At 41.1% G+C, this 25,307-nt stretch overlaps 1 protein-coding gene across 5 annotated transcripts in view; it reads left to right on the top strand.

Annotated features, from left to right (window-relative positions):
* LOC116273159 (transforming acidic coiled-coil-containing protein 1-like) overlaps nt 1-25,307 on the top strand; it is a 47,357-nt gene that overhangs the window by 5,637 nt on the left and 16,413 nt on the right. Inside the window, exons 2-7 of one of the 5 annotated variants that reach the window (XM_031662122.1) lie at nt 8,756-9,872; nt 13,188-13,223; nt 14,506-14,566; nt 16,375-16,582; nt 20,401-20,453; nt 25,126-25,251. In XM_031662122.1, coding sequence (XP_031517982.1) covers nt 9,064-9,872; nt 13,188-13,223; nt 14,506-14,566; nt 16,375-16,582; nt 20,401-20,453; nt 25,126-25,251 — 1,293 coding nt within the window. In that variant the 5' untranslated portion in view covers nt 8,756-9,063. Of the gene's footprint in view, nt 1-8,199; nt 9,873-13,187; nt 13,224-14,505; nt 14,567-16,374; nt 16,583-20,400; nt 20,454-25,125; nt 25,252-25,307 lie in introns of those variants that run through there. The other 4 variants (XM_031662126.1, XM_031662123.1, XM_031662124.1 and 1 more) reach the window with 4 other exon arrangements.

The following is a 25,307-nucleotide window of genomic DNA, read 5'->3' as shown; positions in this document are numbered from 1 at the left end:
ACAACATAATAAGACCCCATTTCTACAAATTTCTTTTTTTCATTAGCTGGGCACGCTGGCCATATGCCTGTTGTCTCAGTTTCTCAGGAGGGTAAGGCAGGAGGATTGTCTGAGCCTAGGAGGTTGAGGCTGCAGTGACCTATGAGTGCTCCATTGCACTCTAGCCTGGGTGACAGAGCAAGACCATGTCTCCAAAAAATAAATAAGTATTTAAAACTTAAAATTAGGATTTAAAATATGTTAAAGCTCAAAGATGAAAGTGTAGAATGGATATCACTTATTATTATGTTGTATTCAGTGTGAATTACGATGATCACATCTATATCCATGGCTCTGGTGATGTCAAATATTGTTCCCAGCCCAGATTTCTTCTCTGAACATACTTCTACCTATTCAACATCTCTGCTTCAAAATCCCCGAACAGGCCAGGTATGGTGGCTCACACCTGTAATACTATCCCTCTGGGAGACTGAGGTAGGAGGATGATATGGGCCCAGGAGTTTGAGACCAGCCTAGGCAATGTAGTACGACCCCCTGATCTGTACGTAAAAATTAAAAACTAGCCGGATGTAGTGGTGTGCCTGTAGTCCCAGCTACTTGGGAGGCTGAGGAGGGAGGAACGGTTGAACCCAGGAGGTCGAGATTGCAGTGAGCCAGGATCACGCTACTGTCTTCAAGCCTGGGTGACAGAGTGAGATCCTGTCTCTAAAATAAATAAAGTATAACAATGTATTTAAGCTATGTTTAAATATTTTGTAAATGAAATATGGAATGATGAAAAAAAAAAAACAAAACCTGAAACAGATCTCAACATGTCCAAGGCCAAACCCATGGCCCTACTCCAACAGTCCCTAAGCATTCACTAGTATTTCCTGAATCTCACTGAATGGCACTAGTCTTCTAGTTTCAAAGGCTCAAACTTACAAATCATCTTTGCTACCTCTTCCTACTTCAGTCCTGTATCCAGCTTATCACCCAGCCTTATCAGTCTCACCTCCTTATTTCCTCTCTAGAGTATAACTTCTCTTCCTGTTGCGGGAAGTCAGGGACCCTGAACGGAGGGACCAGCTGGAGCCGTGGCAGAAGAACATAAATTGTGAAGATTTCATGGACATTTATTAGTTCCCAAAATTAATACTTTTATAATTTCTTATGCCTGTTTTTACTGCAATCTCTGAGCATAAATTGTGAAGATTTTATGGACATTTATCAGTTCCCAAATAATACTCATAATTTCTTACACCTGTCTTAACTTTAATCTCTTAATCCTGTTATCTTCGTAAGCTGAGGATGTATGTCACCTCAGGACCACTATTGTACAAATTGATTGTGGAGCATGTGTGTTTAAAAAATATGAAATCCCTGCCCCTTGAAAAAGAACAGAGTAACAGCGATTTTCAGGGAACAAGGGAAGACAACCGTAAGGTCTGACTGCCTGCAGGGTTGGGCAGAATAGAGCCATTTTTCTTCTTGGAGAGAGCCTATAAACGGACATGCAAGTAGGAGAGATATCGCGGAATTCTTTTCCCATCAAGGAATATTAATAATACCCTGGGGAAGGAATGCATTCCTTGGGGGAGGTCTATAAATGGCTGCTCTGGGAGTGACTGTCTTATGCAGTTGAGATAAGGACTGAAATACACCCTGGTCTTCTGCAGTACCCTCAGGCTTACTAGGATTGGGAAATTCCAGCCTGGTAAATTCTGGTTCTCTGCTCTTGAACCCTGTTTTCTGTTAAGATGTTTATCAAGACAATACATGCATAGCTGAACATAGACCCTCATCAGTAATTTTAATTTTGCCCTTTGCCTTGTGATCTTTGCTTTGCCCTTTTCCTTGTGATCTTTATTGGCCTCAGAAGCACGTGATCTTTGTGACCTACTCCTTGTTCATACACCCCCTCCCCTTTTGAAATCCTTAATAAAAACTTGCTGGTTTTGCGACTCGGGGGACATCATGGACCTACTGATATGTGATATCACCCCCGGCGTCCCAGCTGTAAAATTCCTCTCTTTGTACTCTTTCTCTTTATTTCTCAGATTGGCTGACACTTAGGGAAAATAGAAAGAACCTACGTTGAAATATTGGGGGTGGGTTCCCCCCGATACTTCCTATTCATTAGCATCACCCTTGTCAAAGCCCCTAGAATAACATACTAGCAGTTTTACATGTTCCATTTTTACCCTCTTTAATCCTTTTCCACATTGCAACTGGGGTCTGTTCAAAATATAAACCTGAGTATATTCTTTGCTGCTTAAAAACTCCTTATGGCTTCCTGTTGCTCTTAGAATAGAACCAGATTCTTGACAAGGCCTGCAAGGCTCTGTAAGCATGATGCCTTTCTATTTTCCCAGCCTCATTTCTCCCTTTCATTCTTTCAGTAATTATTTAATCAATATCTCTCTATCCTGCTAGTCTCTAAACTGCAGGAGAACAGAGCCTCCTCTTTTTTGCTTGCTGTTACATCCCCAGTGCCAAGGGCAGAGCCCAGTACATAAAAATGCTTGGGTATTTGTTGAATGACTGAGTGAATATGTGAGTGAAATGGAGGGGTGAACCATTCCTGATGGATAGGGAGCTGGCTTCTCTTTGCACTCAATGCATGTTTGTTTGTTTTATACTGAGTTGAAATCCACTTTCCTCTTAATAGTTGTCCACATGATCCTAATTTTATCCTCTGAAGCTACAATAATTCTAATCCCTTTACCTCAAGTGCCCTTAAAATATTTGCAGACTCTATAGTGTTTCTTAGTTTTCTAGGCTAAATATCTTAGACTGATTGTTTACAGATACACCACCTTGATCCACATTCCTCTAAGGACATTCATTTTTGTTCACAATTTTTTTAAGATGAGGAGCTTAGAACTGAATTCAGAATCTAACTGAATTCACAATCCCAGATGTTGTGCAATCGAGGAGACTACAAGAAACTTTTCTGGCAATCAAGAGATGAATTTAATCTGTGGTTTAGTACCCAGGCCTTAGAGTTTGGACAGATTTGGGTTTGCCTACTGGTAAAGACTGATGTCTTGGTTCAATAGGATAATATCAGTGAGCTCTTAGTAGCCCATTGCCTGGTCCATCCAAACCCTCAGTGCATTTTACTCAGTACTGTTGTCATTGATGTTTCTGTTTATCTGTTAATGGGATCTGAGATTGCATTTGCTTTGTGCTCAGGTATGCCACCATGGTTGTATTGAGTTTGCAGTTAACTGCAATTGCGTGTTAGAAAATGTTGGCTGATTGTTCAGGTAGGTCTCTCATCCTGTACTTACATACAGGTTTGCTCTTTATCTCTGAGCTCCTTGAAGACATTGCATAGGACGTGATTGTAATGCGCATCCTTTCATATCAGAAGGGTTTATGTATTTGTCTCTTATTAGGTGACATCAGTTGATCTCAGAATCTTGGGACTTGAGTTTTCTGTGCACTTTAGTTTGGATACATTTGGTCTCAAAGGGCAGAAATCCACTCAGACTAGCTTAAATACGTATACATCATTGAGAAAGGGGAGTTTCATGGAAATTAAGCTGGGGCAGTGTAGGTAGGCCTTTGTGGGCATTGGAAAGTCCTCAGGTACCTCTGTTCTCTATCACTTGCCAACTGGTATAGGATGGTCTTCTGTCTCTATTTTATCCTGACCTCAGCCTCCTACAGATCCACTTACTGTCTTAATTCAGATTCTTGAGAGAGAATCTGTTGATTATTTGTATCACTTGGATAATGCAAATAGAACTTATTTAGGAAAAGACTAAGTAGAGCAAGGGTCTACTGCAGTATATCTGATGTGGTGTTAACATTTTGTAGGTCCAGAGGAGCCATTGGACATCAACAGCTTAAATGTGAGGCATGCAGATGGGTACTGAGTTCCCAGGCACAGCCTGACAGTTTCAGGATTAGAATTTTATGCAGTGAGCAGATTTGAATGGTTGGAAGTTAAAAATACAAATACAGTCATTCACCACGTAATGATGTTTTGATCAGTGACTGACTGCATATATGATGTGATCATGTAAGATTATAATACCATATTTTTACTGTACCTTTTCTGTGTTTAGATACACAAATACTTAGCATTGCGTTACCATTGCCTACAGTATTTCAGTATGGTAACATGCTGTTCAGGTTTGTAGCCTAAGAGCAATAGACTATACAATAGGTATGTAGTAGATATACTGTCTAGGTTTGTGTCAAGTACACTCTATAATGATCACACAGTGACCTGCACAATGACGAAATCACCTAATGACAGATTTCTCAGAATCTGTTGTTAACCAACACATAACTGTATTCCCTATTCCACAGAACAGGGTTTAAGTAATCAGACTGTTTCAAAAATAAATGGAAAACCTCCCATATCTGGCCCAGAATCACCTCTTTATAGACCAAAGTACTGAAATAACCAAATAAAAAAATCCATTGGAAAACAAATCCAAAGCAAATGAAAGGAGGTAGTTCTTGTCCTAACATTTAATATAGGCTAATTAGTTTATGGGTAAATATCACTTTATAAATTGTACACAAGAAAATGCATGTATAATACCAATATTTTAGAAGTAGAATTTTTCTTTTTACCAAATCCATCATGATTTAGTTAGGTAACAAGTTCTTCCAGTATATCAGTTTGATTTGTAGTAAAATGTAGTGTAACATAGTTTTCTAGATGGAGAAACAGTGGCTCAGGACCATTTCTTGCTTGTCAGCATATGGAAAGGGTGGCTCTCCCACCATGCCACGCCATCCACTCCTGCTGGGCGCACCAGGATAAAGACGTTAAAATACAACCTCTTGTATAGGATTTTCAGGATCTGTTACTTACAGTGAGGTCATCTGTAGTACAACTGAGAGATGCTGAAGTTCTCCTTAAAAGGATATGTGTATTAAGTTCCTAGAAGGGTTATTTATCCCCACTTTAACCATAGTTTTCAAAATCTTAAGGCAGTGGAACCTTTTCCTCAAAAAAAAAAAAAAAATGTGGACTCTAATATATAATAGACTTTAAGGTGACATATATTATAGTTGTAAAGATTAAAAACATTAGTTTTAAAAAAATGAGATTTGTGAGATTGAAACATACAAAATAACTAAATCAGAGTCTAATTAATAACTAAGCCAGATGTGGTGGCATGCACCTGTAATCCCAGCTACTCAGGAGGCTGAGGCGGGAGGATGGCTTGAGCCCAGGAGTTCAGGATCAGCCTAGGCAACATAGTGAGACCGTGTTAAAAAAAAAAAAAAAAAAAGAATCAAATTTATTTCAGTAGTGTTTGGGTTACATGATTGAAAGAACCTTGATTTATGCAGGTCAGTAGTTGCAGATAAGTTTTTTAATAATTCAGCTTAGTGCCTGAGAGCATGCCTTAATTAAACTATTCCAAAAGTCTGAAAGAGGAGCAGAGGGGAATTTGTGTTTCAGATTTGAGTTATTAACAATATCTAACAATTCGTCCAACTTATTAATTTTATAGATGTAAATTTTAGAAATAGTACATAAAGTGGTTCCTCATAAGTTTAAATCTTTTTGGTAGAAAATACAAAACTGAGATATTTAGAAGTATCATTTTTAAAAATCTCAGATAGTTTAGTGCTGTGTCTCTTAAATAGTCACTGTTAAAAGGCACATTTCCTGTTCTGGGTGTTCTCAGATTCTCCAGCACCAACTGGGTTTCCAAGAATTCAGTTCGTTTCTTACACTATCTGGTGCAGACCCCACAAGATAAGGTCTCAGTCCCACGAGACTGCCGCCACTTCAGATACCAGTTGCAAGTCTCAGTGCTTCTGACCAACTGGCTATAAATCTGGGGATTCTCAGAACTCCTCAGTTTCAGTAATTTGCTAGAACGACTCACAGAACTCAGAAAAATACTTACATTTACTGGCTTATTATGAAGGATACAACTCAGGAACTGCCAAATGCAAGGGATACATAGGGCAAGGTATCCCCATACCTGCAGGCGTGCAGAGCTTCCACGCCCTCTGGGCACACCACCCTCCCAGTAAGTCAACGTGTCCACCAACCTGGAAGCTCCCTGTCCCTGTCGTTTGGGAGTGTTTATAGAGGTTTCATCACATAGGTATGATTGATTAAATTATTGGCCTTGGTGATTGAGCTCATTTTCCAGCCTTTCTCCCCTCCCTGGAAGGAGTGGGGATGGTGCTGAAAGTTGCAACCCTCTAATTTGGCTTGGTCTTTCTGGTGACCAACCCGTTCCTGCAGCTGTCAGGGGACCCCCAGCACCCAGTCATTCATTAGCACACAAAAGACACTGACCAGTCAGGGGGTTCCAGGGGTAGGGAGCTCTGTGCCAGGGACTGAGGACAAAGGCAAAATACATATTTTTATTATACCACCTGTGTTGAATCTAAAAAGCTGACAATAAGCACCAACACTTAAAAGGAGTGATAACTATCTAAACCTTGATATAATCAAGACTCAGTGTTGGACAACGGGCCTGTCTTTTGACTGAGCCAGTTGTACACGGAAACACATGGATATTTGCAGCCCTAGGGTGTTGATGGCTTGTTTTCAGTTGTCTGTCTCCCCATCATCAGCACAAAGAAACAATAACACATTTATAACAGTTCGCATACATGGACAGAGATAATAGACTCTGTACACATAAGTGAAATTGTCAGTACAGTTTAAAATGTTCTTGTTAAAATTTTGTGTGTATTGCAGTTGAGTTTTTAAACTTTCTATTATGAAAAGTTTCACAACTGTATGACAGAGAAAATAATACAATGAAAACTCCCATATACCTATCCCTGGGCAACAGTTACCAAGATTTTGCCATACTTACTATCTCTTTTTAAAAAAATCCTTTTGAAATATGTTAAACCAAATTCTGGTTATGAAGCACTGAGACTTCGTATTAATAATAAACATATATTTATAAGAAAAATTTTAATTGGACATTTGTAGAATATCTGAAGTATATTTGTGAAGTATAATTTATAAACCACTACCCAATAATAATCATAAAAGATTCATGAGAAAGGTGTGTGAGTGCTTTAAAAAAACTATTCCAAATCCCAGCTACTCAGGCAGCTGAGGTGGGAGGATTGCTTGAGCCCCAGAGTTTGAGGCTGCAGTGAGCTATGATCACACCACTGCACTCCAGCCTGGGCAACAGAGTGAGAGACCCCTTAAAAAAAAAAAAAAAAAGAACAGGCTGGTGCAGTGGCTTGTACCTGTGACCCCGGCACTTTGGGAGACCAAGGCAGGCAGATTGCTTGAGCCCAGTGAGACCAGCCTGGGCAACTTGGCTGTCCTGTCTCTACATAAAAAATAAATTAAAATAAAAATTAACAAGCTTGGTGGCTCATGCCTGTGGTCCCAATTACTTGGGAGACTGTGGTGGGAGGATCACTTGAGCCTGGGGAGGTCAAGGCTGCAGTGAGCCAAGATCAGGCCACTGTACTCCAGCCTGGGTAACAGAGACACTGTCTCAAGAAAAACAAAAATAAAAACTATTGCTATGATATTCCAGTGGTACTTGACTCTGCTCCTGGATTAGGATTAGGAAGTAGGATTAGAGGGTCATCTCTTAATTTCATTTAAAATCTTGAGATATTATAAGCAATTCACTGAGTTTTCTGTGCTACTCTTATTTCAGATATCTATGTCAGGAAATCACTTTGTGCTTTAATGAAATCACCTAATTCACACCTTCCTAATATTTGCAGCACTTATCCTAGTAAGACCACAATTAAAAAGGGTTTTTATTTTTCACAAGTGATTTAGAGAATTCCTGGTCTGGCTTAGAGACAGAGGTTCTAAAGAAAAAATAACTTTATTGTTTTATAATTTGTGTCTTAGTAAAATAAGGGCTATTTGTTTTAAAGCCATTTCCATATCTGGTTTTCCAAATTAGCTTTCTTATTTGGTTCTTTTAGTTTTTAGGGCTACGGAGAGATGATTCTGAGTTGGTCACAGTAGATTTTTTAAATTTATTTTTGAAACAGTCTTTTTAAATTCTGTTCTGTGGATACTTGTGGGTTTTTTTCTTTTTTTCTTTTTTCTTTTTTTTTTTTTTTTTGAGACGGAGTCTAGGCTGGAATGCAGTGGTGCAATCTCAGCTCACTGCATCCTCTGTCTCCCTGGTTCAAGTGATTCTCCTGCCTCAGCCTCCCGAGTTGTTGGGACTACAGGCATGTGCCACCACGCCCAGCTAATTTTTGTATTTTTAGTAGAGATGGGGTTTCACCATGTTAGCCAGGATGGTCTCGATCTCTTGACCTCATGATGTGCCCGCCTTGGCCTCCCAAGATACTTGTGTTTTTAACATCCAAAGATTCAAATCTGTTCACTGCATAAAGTTCTGACCCTGAAGCTGTCCGGCTGTGCCTAGGAACTATCTCAGCGCCAATCTGACTCCCTGCGCTGTAGCTGTTGGTTTCTAAAGATTCCTCCAGGCCAGTTTTACCCTACAGAATGTTAACATCACTTAATATACATTGCAGCAGACTCTTGCTCTATTTATCCTTTTTCTAAATAGCCCTTTTGGTGTAGTTGCCATTCGTATCACTTGGGTAATGCGCATACACAACTTGGGATAGGAAAAATTCATTTTAGGGTGTTGTGCTACTCTTCTTTTTCAGGCTGTGCTGCCATCCTTGCTGAACTTTAGAGATGGTTAATAAAAGCAAAGGGGGAAGAACTTGCTATTTGTTTATATGAATTCAGGTAGGAAAAGATATTTACCAATGACAGAAAGATAATTCTTTAATAGGTGGTTTTTGTGTTTCATTTTAGAATCACAAGAAGCTGATGAAGAGCTTGTAGCAGAAGTGGTTGAAAAATGTTCATCTAAGACTTGTTCTAAACCTTCAGAAAATGAAGTGCCACAGCAGACCATTGATTCTCACTCAGTCAAGAATTTCAAAGAGGAGCCTGAACATGATTTTAGCAAAATTTCCATTGTGAGGCCATTTTCAATAGAAACGAGGGATTCCACGGATATCTCGGCAGCCCTTGGAACAAAAGCAGCTCATGGCTGTGTAACTGCAGTCTCAGGCAAGGCTCTGCCTTCCAGCCCGCCAGACGCCCTCCAGGACGAGGCGATGACGGAAGGCAGCATGGGGGTCACCCTTGAGCCCTCCACAGAAGCCAGTCTAAAAGCTGGCAACTCCTGTCCAGAGCCTGTGCCCAGCAGAAGAAGCAAGCTGAGAAAGCCCAAGCCTGTCCCCCTGAGGAAGAAAGCAATTGGAGGAGAGTTCTCAGACACCGACGCTGCTGCGGAGGGTACACCTCTCCCCAAAGCATCCTACCACTTCAGTCCTGAAGAGCTGGATGAGAACACAAGTCCTTCTTCGCTAGGAGGTGCCATGTTGCAGAAGTCTCCCCCTGACCTTAAAGAAACTCCCGGCACTCTCAGTAGTGACACAAACGACTCAGGGGTTGAGCTGGGGGAGGAGTCCAGGAGCTTACCTCTCAAACTTGAGTTTGATTTCACAGAAGATATGGGAAACATAGAGGCCAGGAAAGCCCTTCCAAGGAAGCTTGGCAGGAAACCGGGTAGCAAACTGATTCCCAAGATGCAAAAAGATGGCATCAGTAAGTCAGCAGGTTTAGAACAGCCTACAGACCCAGTGGCACGTGACGGGCCTCTCTCCCAAACATCTTCCAAGCTAGATCCTAGTCAGTGGGAAAACGCCAGCTTCAACCCCTTTGGGAGCCACTCTATTCTGCAGAACTCCCCATCCCTTTCTTCTGAGGGTTCCTACCACTTTGACCCAGATAACTTTGACGAATCTGTGGATCCCTTTAAACCAACTACGACCTTAACAAGCAGTGACTTTTGTTCTCCCCCTGGTAATCATGTTAATGAAATCTTAGAATCACCCAAGAAGGCAAAGTCGCGTTTAATAACGTGAGTGACAGTGGGCGCTGGGTGTTGTGCTCTGTGTCTTCTCTGTGAGTTTGGCAGCTGGCTACTTCTGGCTTTGGTGAACTGAGTTTACCTTTGAGGTGCACCGAGGTTGATACAAAGCTCATAACGTTATCCTGCAGTCTTCACTATTTGGCCTGTTGTGTGGAATCGGAAATACCAGAAGTTTCCTTTTCCAATTGTTGCCTTATTTCTGAATCCTCGGCTTAATCAGCTAAGTTCTTTTCCCCTGGCCCTAGAGAGTTTTTTATGTTTAAAAAAAAATAGGCTGGGCATGGTGGCTGACACCTGTAGTCCCAGCAGTTTGGGAGGTCGACACAGGTGAATCACTTGAGGTCCGGAGTTTGAGACCAGCCTGTCTAACATGGTGAAACCTTCTCTACTAAAAACGCAAAAATTAGCTGGGCATGGTGGTGCATACCTGTAGTCTCAGCTACCCGGGAGGCTGAGACACGAGAATTGCTTGAACCCAGGAGGCAGAGGTTGCAGTGAGCCAAGATCATGCCACTGCACTCCAGCCTGGGCGACAGCAAGACTCCATCCCCCCCCCCCAAAAAAAAAAAAATGGCATGAGATAGGCAGGTAGAGATTTGATGGTTTTCAGAAATCCTGGCTGGGCTGTTAGGAGTCATGTTATAGACAATTCAAATGTCAGTGCTGGCCACCGTCTTCATATTCTTTATGGATGAAACAGAAATTCCAATCCTATAACTTACCTCTGTAGCGTCAATAACATGTGGGAAATGGTCCAAAAGGGTCTTGTAGAAAGCAGACTTTTTACATAAACAGAAAGCTATGATTTTTGTGGGAAACAAACCTACCACTAAAATTGATGAGAATTCTTGTCTCCATGTGTAATTTCTGGCTCATCGCCCAGAAGGTAAATTTTTAATAAGAATCAAGAATATTTTACATTATCAGTTAAAACTGAGTAGTCGGTTTAGTCAATCCCCCATCTCTCCTGGGAAATTATCTGACTTTTGCAAGGTCCTTGGAGTTTTCAGTATAATTACCTAAGGTCATATTCCATATCAAGTTTCAGTTTAACTTTGCTACAGGATTACTTTATCACAAAACTTGAGTAGATGATAATACAATCATACATCACTTAGCCACAGGATAAGCCACAGGGAAGTGCATCCTTTGGTGATTTTGTTGTGTGAACATCATCAGGTGAACTTACTCAAACCTAGGTGGTGTAACCTACTACATACCTAGGCTATATGGTACAGCCTATTGCTCCTAGGCTACAACCCTATACAGCACATTATCATACTGAATACTGTAGGTGCTAGGTGTGGTGGCTCACACCTGTAATGCCAACACTTTGGGAGGCCAAGGTGGGAGGATCCCTTGAGGCCAGGAGTTCAAGATCAGCCTGGGCAACATAGAGCCCCCCACCAGTCCCCTGTCTCTTTAAAAAATTTTTTTAAATTAGCTGGGAGTGGTGGTGCATACCTGTAGTCCCAGCTACTCAGGGAGTTGAGGCAGGAGGATTGCTTGAGCCCAGGAGATTGAGGTTACCGTGAGTCAGGATTATGTCATACTCCAGCCTGGCTGGCAGAGCAAGACCCAGTCTTAAAAAAAAAAAAAAAACTACTATAGGCAGTGTAACACAATGGTAAGTATTTGTGTATCTAAACATATCTAAGCATAGAAAATGTACAGTAAAAATATAGTATAAAAGATAAAAAATAATACACCTGTGTAGGGCCCTTACCATGAATGGAGCTTGCAGAACTGGAAGTTGCTCTGAGTGAGTCAGTGAGTGGTGAGTGAATGTGAAGGCCTGGGACATTACTGTACACTACTGTAGCCTCTATAAACACGGTACACTTCAGCTACACTAAATTTATTTAAATTTTTTTCCTTCATTAATAGATTAAGTTTAGCTTACTGTAACGTTTACTTTATCAACTTTTAAATTTTTAAAGAAATTTTGACTTTTGTAATAATACTTAGCTTAAAACACAAACACATGGTACAACTATACAAAAATATTTTCTTTATATCCCTATTCCGTAAGTTTTCTTTGTGTAAAATTATTTATTTATTTACTTTTTAAAATTTTTGTTAAAAACTAAGACACAGACACACACATTACCTAGGCCTACCCTGGGTCAGGATCATCAGGACATCACTAGACAATAGTTTTTCAGTTCCATTATAACCCTACGGGACCACCATCATATACATGACTGAAACGTCATTACATGGCACCTGACTGTATATCCTTTTGTGGCCCTGTGACATTTTACTAAAAAGTTTGAGTAAAATGTAGATATAAAGAAGGACCAATGAGATGCAGGATGAAATATGTACAAGGAGTATGAGAAGCACTGTGCTTGTAGTTGTCACTGTATGTCAGTTGGGGAAATGCTTCTCAGCATTGCTATGACTTAAAGAAAAACTCCAGATATCATGGTGACTTACAGCAGAAAGGAAGATGCCCAGAGGTTTAAAGAGCAGAAGGATCAACTTCAGGACCAAGAAAGTAGAGAGATGTAGGAACCAGTTCCTCAGCAGCCCCAGAATGGCTAAGGGGAGTGAAATGTCATTAGTAGCTCTCGATCTGTTGCTTGATTGTATATAAGCAGTTAAATGGTTGTTGGAAAATATTATTGATTGGATGCCCTTTTTTGTGGCTTTTAAGGTTGGTTACTTCTCTCTAGACAGCACTTAGGGTATGTACTGGGCACATCACTGCCTAGGTACTTCCTCCCCTAAATGTGGGAAGCTTCTGCCTACTGAAGTTGATGAGTCATTTGTGAATCTTTCAGTTGCATGCCACCAATGCGTTAAATAAGATGAAATCTGGGCCAAAGAAAGGGTAATTTATTCTACACTTTATATTCAGCAGCAAGAAGCACCATCTCTCGAGTTCTACCGCCCTCACCCAGTAACCTTTTTCCCCTATTCTGTTTTTGTTGAATGAACTTCTTGATCTAATACACTTAATAGGGGTTTAAGTCCTTATGCAATCAAAAATCTTGTCTTCTTGTTCCTTTTAGAAGAAAGGAGTGCTAGACCTCTTGGAAGTTTATTTTTCATCTATAAATTTGAATTTGTGGCATTTCTGAGTGTTTCTACCAGTCTGTTTTGTAGATGAGGTCTGTTCATCATTCACTCACTAGTGATAACATTCATGAATACATTTTTAATTTATATCTCACCTCATAGAAAGAATTGTGCAGCTTTTACATCTGCCAGACTAGAGTTGAATATTCCAGTCTTTACATGATTTTTTTTCTCCATCTGTCTGTCTCTTTCCTGTCTCTAATTTGGTTGGTGCATCAGGACTACTGAACAAGTGAAATTTCTCTGTTTTCTGTTGTAAGTACTCCTGCTGTTTCTTTTGTCACTGGGACCGTTGGCAGTTTCCTCTCCCCCTTCCCCCAGCCATCTCTCCATAGCATGTTTGCTTCTAATTCTGAGTTTGATCTTCTGATGATTTTTTTTGCATTTCATCAGTCACTTCATGAGTCAGCTTAGCCTTGCAGTTGTCCATACCTAAGGGAGTGGGGCTTGGTCTTTACACCTTAGGTGCTAGAGCTTGCGCTCCCTGGCTTGGCAGGTGTCATGTGGCGCTTTGACAATACCAAAAGCTGGCTTGGCCCCAAGATCATCGCAGCAGTGGTTTGAGGGACTGTTCTGCTATTTGATATTGGAACTCATTGGCTTTTTTTGGTAGGATAAAGCTACTGGCTTGGAACAGTTAATAAATTTTACTGAGTCAGCTCAACTTGAGTTTGGTGGCAGAGGGTAGCACTCAGTAAGAAGATTAGGGAAAGAAGATCATGAACTAGTGATTATGCACATTCTGGTAACTTATGTGCTTGTCTTTGTATTTTTTCTCACAAAAGAAAAAAAGTTGCAAATAATTTTTTCTCTTTTTTTTGGTCACAGTGGTGTTTTTACTGGAAATTCTAAGTTTATTAGAACAGAATCTGAATTAGTCCTGTGATCACAAGTTGTGTGCTAATCTACAAATAACAGGTGGTTCAAGCTTCCCCAGTTTCAGGCTTTGTGCAGCATGTGACATTCATCTTCCATCTTATTACTTAATAGGAATGGTGACAGTTTACCCACATAGTTTTATTTTTATAATTTTTATTGACAGTTCTTCTCTGTGAGCACACAAGTCTTAACTGGAACTGTTTTATGAGATGTCTATGGGTTTTAGAGCAATAAAGAATTTTTAAAGAATTTGGTCCAGTGTGATGATTTTTCTAATGAACGTCAAAGCCAAGTGAGTGAGGCTCAGAGGAACTGAATGTCTCCAGCTGCTAAGGCTCTACTGTCTGAAAAGCTTTTGGTGGCGTGTAATTAAAAACCATAGACATCAGAGTGCTACTGTTTGACAACTCACAGAAGCAAGCGGAGGGGGTCTTTTCAGAGAATGAGCCCCACTGTAGGTCTTTGCTTACCTCGTCTCTCTGGGGAAAACTCAGAGGCATAAAAGGTATCCCTGCCTCTCTCATGCGGCGATGTATGATTTGTGTGGTGCTGTACGCTTTGGCTTCTATCCGCACACACTGCTCTCTGCTCCATTTCATACCTTGACAGTTGTCAGTGTGATTGCAAACTGGCTTGTTTGTGTTTCTTCTCTTTCCAGGAGTGGCTGTAAGGTGAAGAAGCATGAAACTCAGTCTCTCGCTTTGGATGCATGTTCCCAGGTGAGTCTGTGTCCATCCCCAGAACGTCTCTTAGACCAGGGGTCCCCCAGTGGGAGTTTGCATACCCCTGGCAGGTGGTTCAAAAGGACTTTCCAATGGGTGCCTGAGTACTCAGTTTTAAACAGATCCTTACTGTCCCTGAAGAGAAGGCCCCTGAAGACAAGCGAACCCTTTCACAATGACTTTTTTTTTTTGGTAAAATTCCCACTTTAAGTGCTACAAAGATGCATCACCATCACCACAGGGTGTGAAAGTCTCCAGGGCACCAAAGGGAAGATCTGAAATATCGGTATAGGTGCTAAGAAGATAATTGACTAATAACTGGATGGTATTTTTCTTAAGTCAGATGGTTTTCTAATTCATTGCTTTCAACAATAGAGGAAAACCTGAGTTGTTAACTGATTTAAAAATAATGTTTGATGATAGATTTTTTGGGGCACATAACTTGGAAAGGGGTTCAAAGAATTGAAAGGCACTTATGTTACAGAACTACCTTCTGTTTCATCTATTGTTTATATAAATAAGGTTTCTTAATGATTATATTTATAAAAATAGAAACCAGGAATAAAATTGATATTGACCTTTGTTACATTCTAGCAATAAATAGTATCCATCCATGACCGTATAGACTAATTGCAAAATAAATAAACCGAAACCCAGGCCCATCTGATTGCAATGAGATCCTTTTGTTCTTTTTAAAACTTTGTCAGTATACTTATTACAGGAATACATTCATTGTTTAACAGAGTTCAATTTAACGCAACTTATCCTATACAATTTGGACCAGAAACTTGGTATATGGTGTAAAATGTAAAAAAGGGGTGTGGTGGGGGAAATTTGCAATCTGAGTTATTTTTCATCTGTTACAAATGTGTAAAAGATTCTCCCAGATTTTGCTAAAGTAGGCAGCAAGACCTATGAGAAATTTATCTTTGGTCTTCTTTAAAAAAAAAAAAAGAAACCCCAAACCCATTTATTGGATATAAAATAAAACCCATTTATTGCACTGTAAAAGTTTTTAAGAATTAGTGCAATAAAACATTTTGTAATTGATATAACAACTTACTTTTGTGTCTGATAATACTTATCAAAACTTGCAATATTTTGAAAATAAGTTATGCATTAATATAATAACTCTCTAGCAGAAAAAAATTTTAAGACTTACAGTCAAAGAAAAAAGTTTCACAGAGACATTGGATAGAGACCTTTAAAAGACTTCCAGCCATGCAGATGTTTTTCATTTGGATTTCATGATGGAAGTGAAATGGAAATACAGATTTAGAGAGGAAAAGGAATAACATAAACTTCTGACTTATTCAGGAACTTGTTAGTGTAAATTTACATATGGTATCAAATCACCAAGGTAACTAGATAGCATTAAGTAAATTCAATATTTAGAATATTCCAGATATTACATTCTTTGTGATTATTTAAACTTATGCCAAAAAGTTTTTAGCTGTCACTTGAAAATGCAGTGGGGTACATAGATTTTTTTAAAAATTAGGAGGTATACAAGCAAAAAAATTGAAAACCATTGTCTTAAACCACTTAAACTGCTTGCTTATAAACTTAACCTAGAGAAGATCATTTTTTAAAACCTCAAACTCAAATTACAGAAACTAGGTTCTATAAAACAATATGTCACAATTGAAAGACTCCAACTTCCTCCTTGCTTTGTACCCTGATCTGTGGTTAACCTCTCACATATCTGTATGGAGTTGTGTCTACCTTGTTCCATTCATGGGATGTCAGTTTTCCCCATTGCTTGCCCTCCTAAAGGGTAGCATCTTCTCTGTTGTGTTTCTCAGGATGAAGGAGCAGTGATCTCCCAGATTTCAGACATTTCTAATAGGGATGGCCATGCTACCGATGAGGAGAAACTGGCATCCACGTCATGTGGTCAGAAATCAGCTGGGGCCGAGGTGAAAGGTGAGCCAGAGGAAGACCTGGAGTACTTTGAATGTTCCAATGTTCCCGTGTCTACCATAAATCATGCGTTTTCATCCTCAGAAGCAGGTATGGAAGCATATCTTCATCTTTCTAATGTACATAAGCATGGAAATGCCTGAAAGCCTAATAAAGCAGGAGGCGCCTTACAGAGATTAAAGAATTGGGTCACTTGAAGGATAGATTTAGGATGCTGACCTATGCTTTGCTTCTTTACCCAGAAAAGGGACACAAAAAAAGGGCTTCTTGAAGTACTAGGAACATAGGGATACTTGTGACAAGTTGTATAGGAGATGCTGATGTGTGTGAGACTGCTTGAATTTCTTTATAATTGTATGTGAATATGGCCATACCTTAAAGTATAGTGGTGTGTTAGTTCATTTGTATAATTGTATGTGAATATGGCCACCTCTTAAAGTATAGTGGTGTGTTAGTTCATTTGCGTTGCTGTAAAGGAATGCCTGAGAATGGCTAATTTATAAGGAAAAGAGGTTTATTTGGTTCTTGATTCTGCAGCCTGTAGAATAAGCATGGCACCAGTGCCTGTTTCTAGTGAGGGAGACTCAGGAAGCTTCCAATCACGGTGGAAGGCAAGGGGGAGCAAGTGTGTCACATGGCGAGAGGGTGGGAGGAAGAGAGGGGGAGGAGGATGCCAGGCTATTTTAACAAACATCTCACAGAACCTAACAGAGCAAGAAGTCACTTATTACCACAAGGAGGGCAGCAAGCTATTCATGAGGGATCCGCCTCTATGACCCAGCCACCTCCCATTAGGCCTCACTTCCAACTGTTGATCAGGTTTCATCATGAGATTTAGGGGGCAAATATTTAAACTATATCAAATGGCCTATAAATATGTCATACGTTTGACTTTTTTGTGATTGTTATACTCATTGTTTAACTTAGAGAAACAACAACTAACATGTATGGTGCCTTACCATGTACAGGCATTGTTCTAAGTGCTTTGCATATACTCATTCATAGCAAGGTGTTACCTTTTTCTCCCTTCTTCAGAGAAACAAAGTAAGTCAGAGAAGTTAAGTGACTTGATTAAAGTCACTTGGCTAGGGTAGGACAGAAAAGTGGTATCTTTTTCCTCACCCACCACGGGGTTCATGGCTGAGACATCTCTAACAAAAGATCAACAAGAGAAAAGCATACAAATGTATTTAATGTAAGTTTTACATGACATTAGAGCCTCCAGAAATGAAGACCCAAAGGAACAGGGAAAACTGTACTTTTACAGATAGTTGTGCAGAAGTATAATTGGAGGACAGAAGGGCATGGTCTATGGTAATAAACCAGGGGAACGTAGCAAGTCCTGTTTGTTTCAGTTCCTCTTGGTGTCTGTGTCTTTCGGGATAAGGACATTGTTTTTCTCTGTGTACAAGGAGGTCCCTTTGTAATGAGGTCTTATGACCTATTTTCGGGGGAAGGTCTGAGGGATTCCTTTATGGCCTGCTTCAGGGAAGAGGGCAGGAGAGGGGCCGAGAGACCCCCCTGCTTCTGCTGTGTCCTCAAATGCGAAGGCACCATCTTTTGGTGAAGTGTGTTCTGAACGTCGTCATTAGTAAATGGCAGAACTACATTTGACTCTAAGCAGTCTGGTTCCATGGTCTTTTAGCCACAATGCCAAAGTATGATGAGATTATTTTCATGATACTAGGCTACTGTAAATTTTTCTGGTACAGATGTGGTAAGTTGAGATTGACCAGTGCACTGTAAAATATTTTGTAACATGCTAATGAGGAACCTGGACTAATCAGGGCTGAAACCTCTTACTGATGGACTTGTCAGATCATTCTAGAGCTAAGCCCCTCTTTTGGGACCCCAGTTACGTCCTTGGCCTTAAACCTTACTTACGAAAAGTTTAGAACCATGTTCCTGACTACATTAAACATTATTAAAAACTCAGATCTTCTTAACGTAATTTTATTTGTGGGCTTTTATGCATAGAATTTTAAAAGTCATGATCTGCCATTAAGCCAGGGAAGCAGATGGAAAGTAAGAACTTGGAGCAATTTATTCCCCCTGGCCTCCTCCTCATCCCAGGCCTCAGTCTCTCATCTGTAAAATAATGTGCCAGGCATTGTTCCTGATTTATTCCGATACTGCCTTCTGCCCTGATATCTTTCCCTAAGCCCTTGTTTGCCATTCCCCCAGTTTCTTGGGGTTAATCCTGAGTATTCTTAACACCTGCCTTGGTTTTTTTCCATCTGAAGTGTCTTCCGTTGCCGCCTCCTACACAGATCTGCACATCCCTTCAGGTCTCTGCAGCATGCTTTATGCTCCCACATTTCCTTCCCCCTTCCTGTTCCACAGTACCTAGTGCAGTGTGTTAATTACAGGAAGGTAATATTATAAACTTACTGAGGTTGGAGACTACCAGACAGTCCTCTTTGAGTCACCTTTGACACAGTAAATGGTAAACATTTATTGAATTATATTCTTCCCCACTGGAGGAAATTCCTTCAACAAAAATTTGTGTAGAGAGCTGGGGCCCTGTGTATACAGTGCTGTCTTCAAAGTTAGCAAACAGCAAGGGGAACAGATTTGAACAAGTGGTTACATTGTAACTGATCAGCCACATCACAGGCAAGTGGAGGCTGCGGTCCTGGGTGTGGGAGTGGCTACAGGCCCTGTTAGGTGAATCCCGACTGTGTCCTGGGGAGTGTCCCCTTGGAACTGGGTCCTGATGGATACTTACTAGATGTTCTCCAGGAAACGAGACTTTCACACAGCCATGGGAAGGAAGCTGCCGTGTTGGTAAAAGGCCTGGTGGTTTTCTGTAAGTACCTGGCCAAGTGGGAAACAAGGTCGTACTGTGGAATCTGGGCTTGATCCTATAGGTAGGGAGGGGGAGGTTGAAGGTTTTTGAACAAGGGAGTGATGGTCACATTTGTGTTTTAAATAATTAGCTATTGACAACAATAGTAGTTAGTGATTGCCATGTGGAGGATTGTAACTTTAGATTGTAAACTTTTATATGCTTTTCTGTATTTTTATGTTTACTTTAATGAGTGTATCTTCTGGTTATTTTATTTTTTATTTTTCTTATTTTTGAGACTGAGTTTCGCTCTTGTTGCCCAGGCTGGAGTGTGGTGGTGCCATCTCAACTCACTGCAACCTCCACCTCCCAGGTTCAAGCGATTCTCCTGCCTCAGCCTCCCGAGTAGCTGGGATTACAGGCATGCGCCACCGCGCCGAGCTAATTTTTGTATTTTTAGTAGAGACGAGGCTTCACCATGTTGGCCAGGTTGGTCTCCTGACCTCAGGTGATCCACCCACCTTGGTCTCCCAAAGTGCTGGGATTACAGGCATGACCCACCGTGCCCAGCCATCTTCTGGTTATTTTAAATGTCACCCTCTACCCTAGTAGAGGATAGGCCTGAGACAAGGTAGCCCATTTGAAGGGTGTGGAGGGGAGAATGAGTTTAGTTGTGCTGGCTTGAATTTTAAAGCTTATTATCTTATCTGCTGCATTAATTAGATCAAGGCCACCATTCTGGGCTGGAATTTAAATTCACTCCGACTTGATGATAAAAAAAATCAGTGTTACACAGCGTCCCCTTTCTGAAATAATGCCACAGTTAGTACAACGCATTTTTCCAAACTTCTAATGGACACAAGGGGGCAGCCTTGCTGTTCTTTCTGCCTGAAGGCTGACGACCTGTTCCTGGCGACTAACCACGTGCTCCTCTTCTGAATGCCATGGACTTCTAACAACGCTCAAGAAAATGCCAGCATTCCTTTTAAATAAAATCTTAAAATGCTTTTCATGTGTTCATAGTCATTCTCGGCCTACACTGGCGTTTCCAAGAGCCTTTCACTAGGGAGGAAAGGAACCAACTTCTTGGGATAACTATAAAAATGACTTTCTGTCTTAGGCATAGAGAAGGAGACGTGCCAGAAGATGGAAGAAGACGGGTCCACTGTGCTTGTAAGTTCCTGAATGTGGAGGGCCGGGTGGGGCTCAGATTTCTTTCAGTATTTGTTTTGAAGCCCATGTGAATTTGTTAAATTCTGGTCAGTGTTAGGTGACGAGGATAAAATGTAAATAAGATAGTTTCTTCACTTGAGGAACACGTAGTCTCTGCGGTGTTCTGTAGAGTAGCCCTAGCTGCAGGTAGCTGTTGAGCACACTTGAACTGTAGCTACTCAGAAAAAGAAGAAGCATAAATGTCTCAACTTTTTACATTAACTACATGTTGAGATGATAATATTTCAGATGTATTGGGCTAACTACGGTTTTTATTATTATTGTTGTTATTATTATTTGAGACAGTCTCACTGTTCCCCAGGCTGGAATACAGTGGTGCGATCTTGGCTAACTGCAACCTCCACCTCCTGGGCTCAAGTGATCCTTCCACCACAGCCTCCCAAGTAGCTGGAACTAGAGGTGCGTGCCACCACACCCAGCTAATTTTTGTATTTTTTGTAGAAATGGGGTCTTGCCGTGTTGCCTAGCTGGTCTCAACCTCCTGGGCTCAAGCGATCTGCCCACCTTGGCCTCCCAAAGTATTGGGATTACAGGCATGAGCCCCCGCACCTGGCTGGTTTACTCGGTTCTTTTTTTTTTTTGAGACCAAGCTTCACTCTTGTCGCCCAGGCTGGAGTACAGTGACGCAATCTCGTCTCACTGCAGCCTCCGCCTACTGGGTTCAAACAGTTCTCCCTCAACCTCCTGAGTAGCTGGGATTACAGGCATGCGCCACCACGCATGGCTAATTTTTGTATTATTAGTAGAGACGGGGTTTCACCATGTCGGCCAGGCTGGTCTCAAACTCCTGACCTCAGGTGATCCACCCGTGTTGGCCTCCTGAAGTGCTGGGATTACAGGCATGAGCCACTGCGCCCCGCCCGTTTACTCAGTTCTTAAAATTTTAACTTCCTGATTCCCAACTGATTCATCCATAAAATGAGTGGCACCCATCTGCCTCATCAAAATGGTTGTAAGGATAAGATAAAATGATAACGTGAAAGATTTAAGCTGTAAAGTGCTAGAATACACTAGTGGTGTGCTAGAATACACTGTTGTATTAGAATACACTGGTGTGGTGTTGATAGGAAACACGTGGAAAAAAGTGAAAAAGAAGAGAGTGAAAAGAAAAATGGCAAACTGTCTCTGAAGGCAGCTGGTGAGGAACATATCATATGCTGTGACCTTTTAAAAGCAACTCCATTTGAACTTCCCAACATAAATTAACTCCTACTTCTTTAGAACACTGAATAAACATTGTATAAAGAAATTTCACCATGCAAAACATTGAATGAAAAAATCATCTATTTAATCCAGCATTCACTTTTTAAGTTTCTCCGTGTTGCTCTGAAGTTCATTCCTATGCGGTCTTGTGCCCAGCAGTAGGTGGTGGCTGGACTGAGGCCAGAGTACAATCAGTGGTAGGAGTCAGTCTCTCCTTGCTTTTCAGCTGTTGTTCCACAGCATTTTTCATATAAGAAATTAACTTTTCTTTTTAAGTTTTAAATTTTTTAAAAGGTGAGTTCATTGGACTTTTTCGGGCATGTCTCTGTTAGAGTACGGCAGGGGCTGGTACTGCTCGGTTGTGATCGAGGACAAATGAGCACAGTCAGCACACTGCCACAGATTAGTGGTGCGAATTCTCCTGCTGCGAGGACACAGCCACGGGAATCTGTGGCATCTGTGCTCACTGTAAATTTGCAACCAGGAGTACATTGAGTTCTGTTGTCTACTGGTCTTCATTGGTCCTCAATTGTGAACGTTTTGAGGGACTGGGAGAAGCATTGGCAAACATGAAATGAAGCCCTTTTGGAAGGATATGATTGATTGATTTAGCATCTTCATTAAAGACATACTAGATGGCCCAGGCCTAAAAGAGATCTTCTGGCCAATTCTCTGTGATGGTAGGTTCTATAACAAGCTTGTCCAGCTTGCTTAATTTTGTTGTTGTTGTTGTTGTTGTTCTGATTGGTTTTGTTTTAGGCTTTTAGCAGCCTGAAGCCATGGTTTTTAGTTTCTGTCTCTAGTGATAAGCGGAAAAGAGGGATGAGGAAGGGGCTTTACTGCCCCAACCAGAAACAGAAACTAAACCCATGACTGCATTCTCTTCCTTGGACACCCCTGTGAGATGTTCTGCACTTTTTGAGAAGCAACCTAAAGGACTAAGGAATATAAAAAGTTAAATCCTAGGAGACTGGAAAAGATGGCTAAAGTAGGCAAGGGCATACATTCCTGCCCTTACACCTGTAAGAATTGTTGCATTTTGAGTAGTGAGGCTTATAAATGTGGCCAGGCAGAGAGGAGAGTGACTGGGGAGAGCCGGCAGGCTGAAGAGCCCACTCACCTGGAGACATCAAACACCATCTAAGGTTTGATCTCCCACCTCCTGCTCAGGATGCTGCCTCTTCTGGACCCCACATGTGTTAGCATTGAGTTGTTAAGCAGACAGACTGAATTCTTTTACCCCCTTAACAAATGAATGAGATGCTGAACTCTGTAATAGACGTTGATGTTTTCCTGGCTATGAAGATTTTTAGGGGGCTTATTTCCCAAATTCTCACGAACCTGGTAGCCATGGAAAGCACCGAGCGTCTGTTTCCTAAAGTTGACTCAACCTCGTGGCTTAAACTAAGAACTCACAAGAGACTGACCCATGAAATGTTATTAATTTAGAATCGGAAGTGTAACAGTGAGGTGAATCAAGTCTCAACCTGACCTCCTGTATTACCTCCCTTTAAGCAAGTAACAGTTTCTTGATAAGAAACAAGGCACAGGAAGTTAATGAGATGATTCAGATGTCCAGGTGTGTATCAGCTATCTGCTGCTGTATAACACATTACTCCAACACTTAAAGCAAGTGTTTATTATCTCATTGTTTCTGTGGGTCAGGAATCTTGGGCAGCTTTGCTGGGTGCTTCTGACTCAGGGTCTATTGCAGGCTGCAGTCAAGGTGTTGACCCAGGCTGCAGTCATATCCAGGCTTGACTTTTAGGGAGGATCTGGGAGGATCTGCTTCCAAGCTCACTCACGTGGTTGTTAGCTAGTCTTGGGTCCCCACTGGCTGTCGGCAGAGACATCGGCTCCTTGCCACATGGGCCTTTCCCTGTAGCTTCTCAAAACATAGAAGTCAGTTTGTTCAGAACCTAACCTCAGAAGTGATATCCATGACATTTGCCATATTCTAATGAGTCACTAGGTCCAGCCTACACTTGAAGAGATTACAGAGGGAGAGCATTAGTACTGGAGGTAGGGGTTATTGGGGGGCATTTTAGAGGCTGCCCACTGCAAGTGCCTTCTGGTTCTAGTGGTAGATCTATCCCAAAAGAGAAAAGAGAGGTTTTGTGGGGACCTTGGACTTCTGTTGGCATGGTGGGCTGCCCTCCCCCAAATGCTGCTGGAACATGGGCACTGCCGGCTTGTGGCTTTTGTATTTTGCTTTTCTGTGGCTTGAGACAGGTTTCTGTTTTGGGCCCATGGCTGAGATCTGTGAAGCCGCATGCTAAAATTCTGTTTCTGAGCATTTTCTAGAGAGAGGGTAAAACTATATAATGACTCTGAAAAATTTAAAAGCCACTGGTCTATGTTCACCTTGGACTTTCTGTTTAGTGTTGATTCACACAAGATGTAACTGATTGATTATAATCAATAACTAATTGATTAGTTATCCCACATTTAAGATTAAGATTATTCCAGGTCATTTTGGCATTTTGGATGTTCCCAAAGTATTAGATGACTCGTTTATATAAAAAGTTTACTTCCATAGGTGGGAGGAATAGCCGCCAAAAACGTCTTTTAGGAAGGAAAATAGTAGTACAAAGTCCGTGTTCTCATGAAAAAAAAGAAGTTTGCCAGTGTTTTGCTGTGGAACCTGAGTTTATGACAGAAGCGAGCAAGCACCTCAGAGAGTGAAGTGCTGCCAGAAGGGAGTGGAAGGCTTAGTAGCAAGGAGGTATCAACGCACAGGCATGGACCTTGACTTAAGTATGGCCGTTTTGCATATGGGCAACCGTGGCACACACCCAGCAGGCGGGGTTACCGCAGGAGGTCTCCGCAGAGCAGTGGAAGTTCAGGATGATCCTGAATCATCCGTGTGAAAGGGTGGGGGTGAGAGTTCAAAGAGTTCAAATATTTTTGCTATTTCTGCCTCCTTAGGCCTGAAAGTTAGTATTTTAGAAACATTTCCATCTGCAGTGGCTAAATAAAAATACATACAAAGCATCGATATGTAACAGGAGCAGCTGTCACTTGTTTTTGTTTTTTCTTTTTTAAAAAAAGAAAATTCCATTTACATGGAGCTTATCTCCAGAAACTTAATCATGGGTGTGTTTCTCTGTCATCCATGTGGTTCTTTGGTGGCTGACCACTATTAATAAGCACACTTTCTCCCTTTTAGATCAGACTAAAATTTCTCTAGGTTATCTTTTCAACAGAAGCTAAGACCACTCTGAGAGTCATTATAACAGTTTTTCTTTAGTTAGTTCCATAATTAGATTTGATTTGCTCCCCCCCGCCCACTGAATTTTCTTTAAACATGGTTTTAAAGGGTGTGATCAATTTAATAATGAGGAAGTTGTTGAAGGATGTCTGGGGTTAAGAAGCTGAAAGCTGATGTATTCAATCCCTTTCCCCACAGGGGCTGCTGGAGTCCTCTGCAGAGAAGGCTGCTGTGTCAGTGTCCTGTGGAGGTGAGAGCCCCCTGGATGGGATCTGCCTCAGCGAATCAGACAAGACAGCCGTGCTCACCTTAATAAGAGAAGAGGTAAAAGCTCTCCTATTTGGTCTGCTTATCACTCCATTTCTTTGTAAGGCCCATGT

Source organism: Papio anubis, unplaced genomic scaffold, assembly GCF_008728515.1.
Source record: "Papio anubis isolate 15944 unplaced genomic scaffold, Panubis1.0 scaffold404, whole genome shotgun sequence".
Classification (NCBI taxonomy): Eukaryota; Metazoa; Chordata; class Mammalia; order Primates; family Cercopithecidae; genus Papio; species Papio anubis.
Note: the sequence above shows the minus strand (reverse complement) of the source record. Positions and strands in the feature narration are given on the sequence as shown.